Source organism: Aquarana catesbeiana, linkage group LG13 (assembly GCF_042186555.1).
Source record: "Aquarana catesbeiana isolate 2022-GZ linkage group LG13, ASM4218655v1, whole genome shotgun sequence".
Classification (NCBI taxonomy): domain Eukaryota; kingdom Metazoa; phylum Chordata; class Amphibia; order Anura; family Ranidae; genus Aquarana; species Aquarana catesbeiana.
The window spans coordinates 223055672-223072176 of NC_133336.1; the positions used below are offsets into that span (position 1 = coordinate 223055672).

At 37.7% G+C, this 16505-nt stretch overlaps 1 protein-coding gene across 1 annotated transcript in view; it reads left to right on the forward strand.

Moving 5' to 3' along the window:
- The first annotated feature begins 292 nt into the window (after positions 1 to 292).
- LOC141116781 (nuclear receptor ROR-gamma-like) overlaps positions 293 to 16505 on the forward strand; it is a 42297-nt gene continuing 26084 nt past the window's right edge. The window contains exon 1 of the mRNA XM_073609211.1: positions 293 to 565. Coding sequence (XP_073465312.1) covers positions 559 to 565 — 7 coding nt within the window. The 5' untranslated portion in view covers positions 293 to 558. The remainder of the gene's footprint in view (positions 566 to 16505) is intronic.

Consider the following 16505-nt stretch of genomic DNA (forward strand, 5'->3'; position numbering starts at 1 on the left):
TGTTGCTGTGTATTGGGACGTGTCGGGGACTATAGACGGGTCCTCTTTATCTCCACCAATCAATGACACTCAGATTTGTAGATTTGTAGATCTGCAGCCCGGAACATGAGGGGAAAGTTTGACATTTAAAAGGTCAGAAAACAAAAAAGTATCAGCAGATGTCATCGCTGTGTGTGATATATACAGTATATATATATATTATGTGCAGCTGTGCATCGTGCCCGCTCTCGGCTCCCGCCACACTTCTTATCATTGTTTTGTTTCATCTGATTATACGGGAGGTGATGAGACTCGGCACACAGCTGTGAGGACCTGTCATGTCTCACTTCCCACGCTCACCTGTAGGGGGCCCCACATCTCCCCATAGGTAGACAACCTCCGAAGTTTAAAATGTGTTTAGTCATTGGTAGTTTGTGGTGAGGAAACCCAGCCCCCCCCCCTGAACCCCATTGGCTGCTGGGCCGGTGGCAGCGCAGAATATCACCTGTCACCCGGGACCCACATGTCAGCTTGGACACACCGGGGGGGTTCAGGGCCACCAGCACAGCAAGCCAAGCCATGAGAGGTAAGTGGCCCTCACTATACAATGCTATTCTATCACCACATCACTTCTATTCTTATCTGTCACCCCGATCGACATCACCGGTGACAACGCACACATTTCTATCAGAATGAGAATCCCGGGGGGGGGGTTCTTGGAGGAGAGATAGATAGATAGATAGATAGATAGATAGATAGATAGATAGATAGATAGATAGATAGATAGATAGAGAAAGAAGGAAGTTAGATAGGAAACAGAAAGATAGTGTGAGAGAGAGAGAGAGAAAAAGAAATGACAAGAAAAAAGAAAAGGAAAGAAAGAAGACAGATAGTAAAAAGATAGTGAGAGAAAGAAAGAAAAAAATAAGGAGAAAAAGGAAGGAAGGAAGAAGATAGAGAGAGAAAGAGAGAGAAAGAAAAAAAGAAAAGGTTAGATAGCAAATAGAGAGAGAGAAGAAAAGAAAAGAAAAGAGAAAAGGCAAGAGAGAAGCGAGAAAGAAAGAAGATAGGAGAGAGAGAAAGAAAGAGAAAAGGAAGGAAGAAGATAGATAGCAAACAGATATTGAGAGAGGGAGGGGGGGAGAAAGAAAGAAAGAAAGAAAGAAAGAAAGAAAGAAAGAAAGAAAGAAAGAAAGAAAGAAAGAAAGAAAGAAAGAAAGAGAGAAAGAAAGAAAGAGAGAAAGAAAGAAAGAAAGAAAGAAAAGTAAAAAAAGAAAGAGAAAGGAAAAGAGAAAAAGGATGGAGGGAAGAAATGAAGACGATAGGAGAGAGAGGGAGAAAGAAAGAGAAGAAGGAAGGAAGAAGATAGATAACAAACAGATAGAGAGAGAGAAAGAATGAAGGAAAGAAAGAAAAAAAGAAAGAAAGAGCAAAGATGAAGGAAGAAAGGAATGAAGAAGATAGCAAACAGATAGAGAGGGGGGGGAGTAGAAAAGAAAGAAAGACAAAAAGAAAGATAGAAAGAAAGAAAGAAAGAAAGAAAAAGAAAGAGAGAGAGAGAGAAAAAAAGAAAGAAATAAACACAAAAAGAAGGAAAGGAAGATAGAAAAGGAAAGAAAGAAAAAAAAATAATGAAAAAAGATAATATATTTACAGATAGATAGATAGATAGATAGATAGATAGATAGATAGATAGATAGATAGATAGATAGATATAGATAATAGATAGAACTTCTATAGACAATAGTAAAGTGTGATTGTTATGTGGGGGGGAGGGGGGACACCTCGTCGCTAATAATGGAGATCACAGGAAACATTTGGAATTTTCACTTTACGGAATGATTGGAAACCACAGAATTCATTCCACATTTATTTATAAAAATTAAAAAAATGAACAAAAAAGTAATGAAGGTGAAATGTAGTCTTACTGTAAATCGATCTCCTGCTGTTGGCTCCTCTGATAACTTTGTATTTCCGGTTTCCTTTTTGTTATATTTCGCACTCTTTGTATCTTCTCAGTATTTATAAATCGATTGAATCTTTTTGCAGATTAGTAACAGGCCTCCCCTCCCCCCCCAGTCACTCCTCTACTACCCCAGACACGGGATTGGAAGCCCCCCTCCCCCGGGATGGGGGGGTATGGTGCAGGTAGAAGGGGGATTTCGGTAGTGGTTTTGGCAGACGTGTAGAGGGGAGTATCAGACGGCCCCCACTACGGTACAGGTGAAAGGGGGATTTCGGCAGACACGTAGAGAAGTCGTGTTTTTAGTAAAGACACATCGAACGTTGTGAGAGATGTGATGGGGAGATGAAAGGTGGAGGAACGTTCAGCGGGGGGGGGTTGAGGTCATATAACACAGATAAGATCATAAACCGAATTCAGCTCTGCCTATAACAAGACGAAGGAATAAGAAGAAACGTTGTAACAAGAGTTTCTGGTCTTCTTCTGATGTCTGTCCAGTTCTTCATCCTATGAGCAGTGTGGTCATCCCATGAGCAGTGTGGTCATCCCATGAGCAGTGAGGTCATCCAAAGAGCAGTGTGGAGTCCCCCTTCAATCGGCAGTTTGGAGTCCTCCACCTGTCAGCCATCAGCTGGTAGCAGAAGTTTGGGGGTTGAAGGCAATCCCTTTAGGATCCACTAAGGAATCCTAAATGTTTAAAGATGGGACCTTCCGGGAGTTTTCCTCCGGCATTGTACAACTTCTATAATGAAATGTAAAAGGCCCGTGGGATCTGGTGGATCCGGAAAGATTGGGTGGTCTTAGTTATCCAATAGAAAGTATCACTTCAAGGCTCCCTATATCAGTGTTTGTCAAAGAGGGCCTCGAATGTGGCCCCTAACATTACCAAAGGGCCACACATAATGTTCAATATATGTTATGCTGGAGAGAACTGTCAGACTAATAGAGGAAATGAGGGTCAGAACCACAAGTTCCATCATGCCTCCACCTTTGGGGGTCATCCTTTTACCTGTAGGCCTTGCAATGCCTCATGGGACTTGTAGTTCAACAACAGCGAAAGGCTGGGGATATGCTGCAGACAGGGCCGGGACGGGGGGGGGGCAAGAGGGGCAGCTGCCCTGGGCACAGCGGAGCCAGGGGTCAAAGAATGGACACAGGGAGCGCAGTTCTGCATCCTAGAAGAACCTGTCCCGGGACCGGCTGCAGGAGACCATATCGGGAACATGTTACACGAGGCTGGTAGAGGTCAATGCAATTCAACATTCCCACTATAGACCGCTGAGGTCTGAGGGCCACACATCCTATACCAAAGGGGCCACATGTGGCCCTTGGGCTGCAGGTTGGGCACCAGGGCTCTATATCCTTAGAGAACTATTCAGATTTCTTGCTGGGGGTGAAGATTCGTCTTTTTTATGTGATTGTACGCAGCGGAGTTTGTCAGCAGGTCACAGCCCAATAATTCACGGCTGGGACCTGCTGATCGGCTGTTGTCCAGTCACAGCCCGGAGCTCTGTTTTGACAATCAACACAGGGCTCTGTACAGAGAGAGAACGATCTCTCTGTTTCTCATCCCTGCAAAACAGGGAAAAGAAACAAAGGGATCTGTTGGTAAAAGCAGCAGCAATTATATAAATCGAATTTGGGTACAGCGTTGTATGACCGCGCAATTACCGGTTAAAGTAGAGCAGTGCTGAATGGCCTGGTCATGAAGGGGGGGGGGTAAAACCTTCCAGAGGTCAAGTAGTTAACTTTCACACAAACCAATCAATATACACTTATATAATTTTTTTTTTATGATTATTTATTTATTTTTTATTTTTTGTTTGTTTTGTTTTGTTCCGTATAGGTATTTGTGATGTGCTTTGTTTGTATATATGTAAGAAAAAACAAACAAACTTTAAATTCAATATAAAGTAATATATATTTTTTTTTATTAAAGACAGAATACATTTATAAAGAAATTTGATTTTTTTTTTAATTAGATATGTTTTATAGCAGAAAGTACATTTTTTTTATTTTTTGGTATTTTTTCATTTATATAATAAAAATAATAATATTGATTTATATAATAAACAATAAAAGAAACCCAGTGGCGATCAAATACCACCAAAAGAAAGCTCTATTTGTGTGAAAAAAATGATATAATTTTTTTTTTTTTTTGGGTACAGTGTTGCATGACCGCGCAATTATCAGTTAAAGCACCGCAGCGCAGCATAGCAAAAAAAATGGTCTGGTCATGAAGGGGGAAACCTTTCCGAAGGTCAAGTGGCTATCATAAATCAATAATCCCATTGGCCTATAAAGTGGTTGGGTTGATTTACTAAAGAATTAAAAAAAATATTTAATTTTTACAAAATTAAGTTTGGTAAATTATGTTGACTTTGAACACCCAATCCTGTCTAAGAGAAATAAAAATAAAAACATTTTTACAAAATTAGGTTTGGTAAATTTTTGTTGACTTTGAACACCCAATCCTGTCTAAGAATTTTTTTTTTAAATTGGACATGATTGGGTCATTGAAATGAATACAGGGTTGCCTTTGTATCCATTCCATAGGGCTTTGTTTGTTTTTTTTTGTTTTTTTTTTACGACAACGTGGTGATAGCTGAGATTTCTCTAGAATTGGGGGGAAGACTTGATTCAGATGTAATTTCCCCTCTTGTGCTTTCTTCCAGCAACCAATCACAGCCTGGGCAGCTTAAAAAAAAAAGAAAAAAAGCAACGTCCCTCGCACGTGATTGGACGTTTGAACTGAAACACAGTTGCATTTTAGCGAAAATTATTTATTTAACAATTCACAGCTGAATTTTTTTTTTATTTTTTATTTATTTTTAATTTTTTTTACTCACTTGTCCTTAAACACTGGGGTTGGATATACTGTATGCTGGTAAGCTTCCGAACAAGAGACACGGAAAAAGAACGGCGGAAAAAAAAAAAAGACCAAATGTCCCATCGAGTCTAAAATTGTATTTAATGTCTAAAGGAAACATTGTCATTTTAAAATACATTTTTTTAATTAAATCCTCCAATAAAGTCATTGTTTGCAGCTTGTGTAAAACAAAGCATAGTAAACAATTCCAAGAGTCAAAATATAAAGCTTTTTATAACAGACAAAACGACCATAGAGTTTATCTTTAAAATCTATAAACAATTTTAAAAAAAGACAACAAAAAACAACAATTGCCAGCTTCATTTTATTTTCAAAAAAGTTGCTGTCAAATCCATTTTGTGCCTCTTAGAAAACCTAAATATCCCTATTATTATTATTATCATTATTATTTTCTTACACGTATAAAACAAAAACTGATTTGCTGGTTTGTTACTAAAATACCTAAAAAAACAAAGCCATGTACAGGGTGTGAGGGCTGAGAAAGGCCAATGTAAAGGAGGTAAGAGAAGAATCTTTTTTTACTCATCCAAAAATGTTTCCAACCTCAACACCTGACATGAAAACATTGAGATCACGTAGAAAAAAAAAAAAACACTGAATAATAATAATTTGAAGACGTGCCTTTAGTAACAATTTATCAAATCTGCAATCTGTTATCTTTATTTTTAAATGCAAAGTGTATTTTTTTTTTCATTTTTTCATTTTAGTAATCTAAAAGGCTTGAAACCTTGTTTACAGATATACTACCTTCTGATTAGGTTGTTTTATTTTTTTTTTTATTTTTTTTTTTTTTGGATTAGGGTGTTTTTCTGTATCTCTGTTGTATACCTTTCCAGTGTGTTATTGGTATTTAGATGCTTATTTGCTTTTAGAATGAATGTTTCACAGGCTGGATTGCTGAACTTGTCTTTTGGATGAACACTCACAGCTGTTTAAGTGTGTATAAAAGGATATATATACATATATATATATATATCCTTTTATATATAGATATATATATATATATATATATATATATATAATTTATATGGAAGATTTTCTATATTTATTGTTATTTTTAATGCCCTTTTATATATATTTTTATATATATATTTCAATATCTATCTATCTATCTATCTATCTATCTATCTATCTATCTATCTATCTATCTATCTATCTATCTATCTATCTATCTATATATATATCATATATATATATATATATATATATATATATATATAAAAGGGCATTAAAAATAACAATAAATATAGAAAATTTTCCATAGAAATTATATGTACATATATAATTTTACTTTTAATGCTATTATTATAACATATATTATTGTTATTCTGTTATTATAATATATATAATATATATATATATATATCCCGCCGCCTCCCGCCGCTCTTACCGGGCCTCCCGTTCCATCAGGAGGCCCGATGACCAATCGGCCACCTCCGGCCGATTGGTCATGACGTCACCTCCCGTTTACTCGGCGGCCAATGGCGCCGGTTTTAAAAAAAATACACGGTATTCAGAATCACCGTTTTCGGCGATCTGAATACTTTGAAGTGCAAAGGAGGGATCGGGGATCTTTTAGACCCCCGATCCCTACATAAAGAGTACCTGTCACCACCTATTACTGTCACAAGGGATGTTTACATTCCTTGTGACAGCAATAAAAGTCATCAAATTTTTTTTTTTTAAACAAAATTTATAAATATAAAAATAAATAAACATTTTTTTTTAAAGTGCCCCTGTCCCCATGAGCTCGCGCAGCAAAGAAAACGCATACGGAAGTCACGCCCGCATATGTAAACGGTGTTCAAATCACACATATGAGGTATCGCCGCGATCGTCAGAGCGAGAGCAATAATTCTAGAACTAGACCTCCTCTGTAACTCTAACCTGGAAACCGTAAAAATATTTAAAGCGTCGCCTATGGAAATTCTTATGTACCGTAGTTTGTCGCCATTCCACGAATGTGTGCAATTATAAAGGGTGTCGTGTTTGGTATCTATTTACTCAGCGTAACATCATCTTTCACATTTTACAAAAAAAATGGGGCAACTTTACTGTTTGTTTTTTTTTTAATTCATGAAAATGTCCCTTTTCCCAAAAATTTGCGTTTAAAACACCGCTGCACAAATACCGTGTGATATAAAATATTGCAACAATCTCTATTTTATTCTCTAGATTCTCTGCTTAAAAAATATATATATATATAATGTTTGGGGGCTCTAAGTAATTTTCTATCAAAAAATACGGATTTTAACTTGTAAACACCAAATTTCAAAAATAGGCTTAGTCACGAAAGGGTTATATATTATAAAGTAAAATTATATATATATATATATATATATATATATATATATATATATATTATTTCACTTTTAATGCTATTATTATAATATATATTATTGTTATTCTAATTAATATTTATAGTAATTATTATATGATTTCAAAGGAAAAAAAAAAAATATATATATATATATATATATATATATATAGCTATTATTATTTTATTTTTAATGCTATTATTATAATATATTATTGTTATTCTAATTAATATTTCTAGTAATTATTATATGGTTTCAAAGGAGGAAAAAAAAAAAATATATATATATATATATATATATGTATATATATATATATATATATATATATATATATATATATATATACATATATATATATATATATATATATATATATATATATATATATATATATATATATATATATATATATATATATGATGTTCAATGGGACGGAACGGAACAACGCTCTGCAGATCTCTAGAGGGGTCAGTGATGGAATAATCTGCAGTTTTTTTTTTTTTTTCTTATAATTTTTTAAAAATATTTCATTACATTTTGAGAACATTAAAAATAGAATAACAATAATCAGACTAGCAGCATCAAAACTTCCCACCTCTCCATGTTTCTGATGGAGGTTAATGTAATTCTGGGTTATGCCATTCTCTGAAAATTATCACCTGAAATAATCAGGTTTTCAGTGAACACCGGCTCAACATATGAGTCACGTAACCTTTGGGTCTCAATACTTCTTTACTAAAGTTTTTTTGAAGTAATCAGATAAAAACAGGGTCGTAGTCGGTACATTCAATGGGGGCGTAACTTTATAAGATCACGCCGTTGACAGGTACACAGTAGTATGAAAAACACAAAGAATACATCGGCGTGATGAGATGACGTGGCACTTTAGATGAAGGTACACGAGAGATCTATATCTTTGTTCATGTTGAGTTGATATAATATAAAGTATGAAAAAAACAACAATAAAATACAATGTTAATAAAAGGCGGAGTTATAACATTGCGCCATTAACACGTACATAGTATGCAAAATATCATTAAGTATTAATATTATTATACAGGATTTATATGGAGCCAACAGTTTGCTCAGCACTTTACAACATGAGGGCAGACAGTACAGTTAGAATACAGGAGGAATCAGAGGGCCCGGCACATTAGAAATAATGCATCAGTGTTATGAGATGACGTGGCACTGAGACTAAAGTACGAGAGAGATATAAATCTTTGTTCATGTTGAGTTGATATGATCCAGAGTAGAGAGTAGAGTATAAAAAGTAGCAATAAAATACATAGTAGCGGCTTATTAAGGAGCAGATTTCAAAGGAGGAACACAACCAACGGAATCCACGGCTGGAGGACCAATTGGAGATTTCAGAACGATCATCCATAGAATGTGACATGGCTTGTGGGCCTGGAGGTCCATCACTACCATGCATCGGTGGAAGGACGCATTCTTTATCTTTTCTAGACAAAAGTTATGTAGGTTCACATTGCCAAGGACCTCGGTAGCATTGGGGGTGTTGGCATTTCACCCATATTCTGGCATTGGCCTGTGTGGCCACCAACAGAACTTGGGTGACTGTTGTTCCGTAATATGACAGGGCAGTTTCCATACCCATATTGAAAAGAGCTAGATCGGGGGGGGGGGGGGGGTGAGGAGTAATAAATAATTATATATATATATATATATATATATATATATATATATATATATATATATATATGTATATATATATATTTTTTTTTTTTAATTTCTGGAGAAAATTGTATATATGTATTATTCTATTTTGTTGACCAAAGAATGTGGAGAAGGTTGCCCGCTTGCCCATAGTGTCACCACCAAAAGGGTTAAAAAAGGTTGGAGACCATTTGGGAAGACGATGGGGGTCATGTACAATCGAAGTATCGGACTTATGGTTAATATTTATAGTAATAATTATATGATGTCTAAGGGGGGTATATATACATCCTATATCTCCAAGTACGCCCCTGTGCACCTTATACCTCCAAATACGCCCCTGTGCACCATATATCTCCAAGTACACTCCTGTGCACCCTAAATCTCCAAGTACGCCCCTGTGCACCTTATATCTCCAAGTATGCCCCTGTGCACCCTATATCTTAAAGTGCGCCCCTGTTCACCCTATGTCTCCAAGTATGTCCCTGTGCACCCTATATCTCCAAGTGTGCCCCTCTGCACCCTATATCTCCAAGTATGCCCCTGTACACCCTAAATCTCCAAGTATGCCCCTATACACCCTATGTCTCCAAGTATGCCCCTGTTCACCATATGTCTCCAAGTATGCCCCTGTTTACCATATGTCTCCAAGTATGCCCCTGTGCACCCTATGTCTCCAAGTATGTCCCTGTGCACCCTATGTCTCCAAGTCTGTCCCTGTGCACCCTATGTCTCCAAGTATGTCCCTGTGCACCCTATATCTCCAAGTATGTCCCTGTGCACCCTATATCTCCAAGTATGTCCCTGTGCACCCTATATCTCCAAGTATGCCCCTGTGCACCCTATATCCCCAAGTATGTCCCTGTGCATCCTATGTCTCCAAGTATTTCCCTGGGTACCCTATATCTCCAAGTATGTCCCTGTGCACCCTATATCTCCAAGTATGTCCCTGTGCACCCTATATCTCCAAGTATGTCCCTGTGCACCCTATATCTCCAAGTATGCTTCTGTGCACCCTATGTCTCCAAGTATGTCCCTGTGCACCCTATATCTCCAAGTATGTCCCTGTGTACCCTATATCTCCAAGTATGTCCCTGTGCACCCTATATCTCCAAGTATGCCCCTGTGCACCCTATATCTCCAAGTATGTCCCTGTGCACCCTATATCTCCAAGTATGCCCCTGTGCACCCTATGTCTCCAAGTATGTCCCTGTGCACCCTATATCTCCAAGTATGTCCCTGTGCACCCTATATCTCCAAGTATGCCCCTGTGCACCCTATGTCTCCAAATATGTCCCTGTGCACCCTATATCTCCAAGTATGTCCCTGTGCACCGTATGTCTCCAAGTGCGCCCCCCTGTGCTTCATGTCTCTGTCTCCTGTGCTTCATGTCTCTGTCTCCAGTTGCAACCCTGTTTGCCCTGTATCTCCAAGCACACCATGAGCTTCCCCATGTCTTCAGGAAGCTGATGATTTTGAAGTGTGTCCTGCAGGGTGACCACAGCCTGCATTTTATGGTCTGTGTGGTCACATCCCTCTGATTGGCTGAGACATAGCTCTGTGCATGATCCCCGGCTGGTGTTCTACGTGTGCCGTCCCTGGAGAACAAAGACTTCTCTGGTTTATTTTGTTTACTTTGTAAGAAAGTGATTTCACTTTCCATTCTGTGTTATTGGGGAGAAAACCGACAACAGAACCCGGAACACACACAGTATGAAACAAAAAGTAACAATTACTCACATCCAGTCTAACAGATCCGAAATGTGTATATATATATATATATATATATATATATATATACTGTATATATATATATATATATATATATATATATATATATATATATATATATGATGTTAAATGGGACGGAACGGAACAACGCTCTGCAGATCTCTAGAGGGGTCAGTGATGGAATAATCTGCAGTATACAGTGCCTTGAAAAAATATTCATACCCCTTGAAATTTTCCACATTTTCTCATGTTACAACCGAAAACGTAAATGTATTTTATTGGGATTTTATGTGATAGACCAACACAAAGTGGCACATAATTGTGAAGTGGAAGGAAAATGATAAATGATACAAATAAATATGTGAAAAGTGTGGGGGGGGGGGGGGCATTTGTATGGCGCCCCCCGGAGTCAATACTTTGTAGAACCCCTTTTCTCTACAAGTCTTTTTGGGGATTTCTCTACCAGCTTTGCACATCTAGAGAGGGACATTTCTGCCCATTCTTCTTTGTAAAATATCTCAAGCTCTGTCAGATTGGATGGAGAGCGTCTGTGATCAGCAATTTTCAAGTCTTGCCACAGATTCTCAATGTGATTTAGGTCTGGACTGTGACTGGGCCATTCTAACACATGAATATGCTTTGATGTAAACCATTCCATTGTAGCTCTGGCTGGATGTTTCGGGTCGTTGTCCTGCTGGAAGGTGAACCTCCACCCCAGTCTCAAGTCTTTTGTAGACTCTAATAGGTTTTCTTCTAAGATTGTCCTGTATTTGTCTCCATCCATCTTCCCATCATCTCTGACCAGCTTCCCTGTCCCTGCTGAAGAAAATCATCCCCACCACATGATGCTGCCACCACCATGTTTCACGGTGGGGATGGTGTGTTCAGGGTGATGTGCAGTGTTAGTTTTCCCCACACATAGCGTTTTGCTTTTAGGCCAAAAAGTTGAATTTTGGTCTCATCTGACCAGATCACCTTCTTCCACATGTTTGCTGTGTCCTCCACATGGCTTCTCACAAACTACAAACAGGACTTCTTATGACTTTCTTTCTCCAATGTCTTTCTTCTTGTCACTCTTCTATAAAAGGTCAGATTTGTGGAGAACACGACTAATAGTTGTCCTGTGGACAGATTCTCCCACCTGAGCTGTGGATCTCTGCAGCTCCTCCAGAGTTACCATGGACCTCTCTTCTCTGATGAATGCTCTCCTTGCCTGGCCGGTCAGTTTAGGTGGATGGCCATGTCTTGGTAGGTTTGCAGTTGTGCCATACTCTTTCCCTTTTCAGATGATGGATTGAACAGAGCTCCGTGAGATGTTCAAAGCTTGGGAGATTTTATTATAACCTAACCCTGCTTTATACTTCTCCACAACTTTATCCCTGACCTGTCTGGTGTGTTCCTTGGCCTTCATGATGCTGTTTGTTCACTAAGGTTCTCTAACAAACCTCTGGGGGCTTCACAGAACAGCTGAATTTATACTGAGATTACTGAGATAACATTACACACAGGTGGACTCTATTTACTAATTAGGTAACTTCTGAAGGCAATTGGTTCCACTAGATCTTAGTTAGAGGTATCAGAGTAAAGGGGGTTGAATACAAATGCCCCCCCACACTTTTCACATATTTATTTGTATCATTTATCATTTTCCTTCCACTTCACAATTATGAGCCACTTTGTGTTGGTTTATCACATAAAATCCCAATAAAATACATTTACGTTTTTGGTTGTAACATGACTAAATGTGGAGAATTTGAAAGGGTATGAATACTTTTTCAAGGCACTGTATCAATATGGATCTGTCAGGAGGGGGGGGGGACTGTCTGTGTGGTGACACCCCCAGTGCTCCCGGGGGTTGGGGTCCCCCCTGTACATGTGTCACCTGCCTCTTTGTTGTGGGGGGGATGTTATCAGTGCGGAGAATCGATCGCGCACATAAAAGGTGTCAAACAGTTAAATTTCAGCACCTGCTGCGGGGATGGGGGGGGGCAATTTACAGCAAACAAAAATAAGATCTATATAGTATTTGGTAACATAAAGGGGAGCTCCAGCTTTGTGTACATAGATTTCTATAAGACTTTTCCTTTGTAAAGATTTTTCTACTTCCTGGACTGAAATGCCGGCTCAGAGATTTTTATTATATCATTTTTTTTAACATTTGCATTTTTTTTATTATATTATTTTTATCATTTTTAAAAATTTTTATTATATTATTTTTATCATTTTTTAAAATTATATTTATTTTTTAACAATTGAATTTTTTATTTTTATGAATTTGTTTAGCATTTCCTTTTTTTTTTTTTTTTTTAATAAATCTTTTTATTAAATTTCTTAATAAACAAACAAACAGAACAAAACACAACAAGACACGTCATCATACATGTTGAACTTAAAATATTTTAATACGGTTTTAGCATTTCTATTATATTATTTTTTTTATCATTTTTATTTTTATTATATTATTTTTATCTTTTTTATTTTTATTATGTTTTTTTTTAACATTTGTATTTTTTATTTTTATAATTTTTATTATATTATTTTTATAATATTTTTATTTTTATTCTATTATTTTTTTAACATTTGTATTTTTTTATTTTTATTGTTTTTTTAGCGTTTCTATTAGATTGTTTTTTAGCATTTTTATTCTATTATTTTTTTTGTTATCCTTTTTATTTTTATTATATTATTTTTTAACATTTGCATTTTTTATTTTTAGCATTTTTATTACATTATTTTTAACATTTTTTTTAAATATTACTTTTTATCATTTTTATTTTTAATATATATATATATATATATATATATATATATATATTTTTTTTTTTTTTCCCTTATATTACTGTATTTGTATTTTTTTTTTTTTTTTGTGGTCAGCTTTATGTAAATCATCTCCTCAATGTTCGGTAAGATTATAGAAACATTGTTGCGGGGGATTGTTTTCCATGGGTAGACAGATTTTCATATTATTTGCATATTATATATTGTGTTTATCAGCAAACCCATGTGATTGCCATTTACCGTATTTATATATATATATATTAAAAAAATATAATAAAAGCAAAAAATACAAATACAGTAATATAAGAATATATATATATATATATATATATATATATATATATATATATATATATATATATATATATATATATATATATATATATAATATATATCTTATATTACTGTATTTGTATTTTTTGTTTTTATTATATTTTTTTAGCATTTCTATTATAGTATTTTTTAGCATTTTTATTATATTATTTTTTTATCTTTATTATATTATTCTTTAACATTTGCATTTTTTATTTTTATCATTTTTATTATATTATTTTTATCATTTTTTTCAATATTATTTTTTAACATTTTTATTTTTTATTTATATATATATATATATATATATATATATATATATATATATATATATATATATATATTTATTTTTTTTTTTCCTTATATTACTGTATTTGTATTTTTTTTTTTTTTTTTTGTGGTCAGCTTTATGTAAATCATCTCCTCAATGTTCGGTAAGATTATAGAAACATTGTTGCGGGGGATTGTTTTCCATGGGTAGACAGATTTTCATATTATTTGCATATTATGTATTGCGTTTATCAGCAAACCCATGTGATTGCCATTTACCGTTCCTTATCTCTCAATACGAGCCCCGTGGGCCGGCTGGGACAGTCGGGGGCCCCCGGGGCCCCCCGCAGTAGGTGAACTACCTGGCAGTAAAGGTTGGGAAAGCTTGACCTTTTGTGTTCCCGGTAGGAACTGGCAGATAAAAGGGAGAGTTACCGTCAGCTCGGGGCTCTCAGCGACTCTTGAGTAATATCGCTCGGCAGGTTGGCCTCTGCTGACTCAGATTCGCACCTCGTTCTCTCGACGCTTTGATGCTGCGACACCCACGGAAAAAACCTAGACTTACACAACGCCTGCCGGGGGTGGCGAGTCTTGTGAAATATCCTGTCCGGGCAACGCTCGCCTGTACGCCGATTGGAAAGAGCTGTGCGCGCACCCCGGCCCCCGGCTAACCATCCGCAACACCTTGCCCCAGATTCTTCTTCCCCTGGAAACCTCAAACCCGGCCAAATCTGTCTACTGCTACAAAATGTCTCAATGACGGAGAGATACTACGTTGGTGTAGACCAAAAATAAATAAAAAAAAAAAACCACGTAGTACAGTGCCTTGAAGTATTCATACCCCTTGAAATTTTTCACATGTTGTCATGTTACAACCAAAAACGTAAATGTATTTTATTGGGATTTTATGTGATAGACCAACACAAAGTGGCTCATAATTGTGAAGTGGAAGGAAAATGATAAATGATACAAATAAATATGTGAAAAGTGTGGGGGGGCATTTGTATGGCACACCCTTTACTGTGATACCCCTAAGATCTAGTGGAACCAATTGCCTTCAGAAGTCACCTAATTTAGTAAATACAGTCCACCTGTGCGTGTTCTGAGAAACCCTCAGAGGTTTCTTAGAGAACCTCAGTGAACAAACGTCTTGAAGGCCAAGGAACACACCAGACAGGTCAGGGATAAAGTTGTGGAGAAGTATAAAGCAGGATTAGGTTATAAAAAAAATCTCCCAAGCTTTGAACATCTCACGGAGCTCTGTTCAATCCATCATCGGAAAATGGAAAGAGTATGGCACAACTGCAACCCTACCAAGACATGGCCGTCCACCTAAACTGACAGGCCGGGCAAGGAGAGCATTCATCAGAGAAGAGCCAAGAGGTCCATGGTAACTCTGGAGGAGCTGCAGAGATCCACAGCTCAGGTGGGAGAATCTGTCCACAGGACAACTATTAGTCGTGTTCTCCACAAATCTGCCCTTTATGGAAGAGTGACAAGAAGAAAGACATTGGTGAAAGAAAGTCATAAGAAGTCCTGTTTGCAGTTTGTGAGAAGCCATGTGGAGGACACAACAAACATGTGGAAGAAGGTGATCTGGTCAGAGGAGACCAAAATTGAACTTTTTGGCCTAAAAAGCAAACAGCTATGCTTTACTGACACCATCCACTGCTCTACTGACACCATCCACTGCCCTACTGACACCATCCACTGCTCTACTGACACCATCCTCTGCTCTACTGACATTGTCCACTGCTCTACTGACACCATCCACTGCCCTACTGACACCGTCCACTGCCCTACTGACACCATCCACTGCTCTACTGACACCGTCCACTGCCCTACTGACACCGTCCACTGCTCTACTGACACCATCCTCTGCTCTACTGACACCATCCTCTGCTCTACTGACACCGTCCACTGCTCTACTGACACCATCCACTGCCCTACTGACACCGTCCACTGCCCTACTGACATCGTCCACTGCCCTACTGACACCGTCCACTGCCCTACTGACATTGTCCACTGCCCTACTGACACCGTCCACTGCCCTACTGACATCGTCCACTGCCCTACTGACACCGTCCACTGCCCTACTGACACCATCCACTGCCCTACAGACACCGTCCACTGCCCTACTGACACCGTCCACTGCTCTACTGACACCGTCCTCTGCTCTACTGACACCATCCTCTGCTCTACTGACACCATCCACTGCCCTACTGACACCATCCACTGCCCTACTGACACCGTCCTCTGCTCTACTGACACCGTCCTCTGCCCTACTGACACCATCCACTGCTCTACTGACACCATCCTCTGCTCTACTGACACCATCCTCTGCTCTACTGACACCATCCTCTGCCCTACCGACACTGTCCACTGCTCTACTGACACCGTCCACTGCCCTATTGATACCGTCCACTGCTCTACCAACACCGTCCTCTGCCCTACTGACACAGTCCACTGCCCTACTGACACCGTCCACTGCTCTACTGACACCGTCCTCTGCTCTACTGACACTGTCCACTGCTCTACTGACACCGTCCACTGCTCTACTGACACCGTCCTCTGCTCTACTGACACC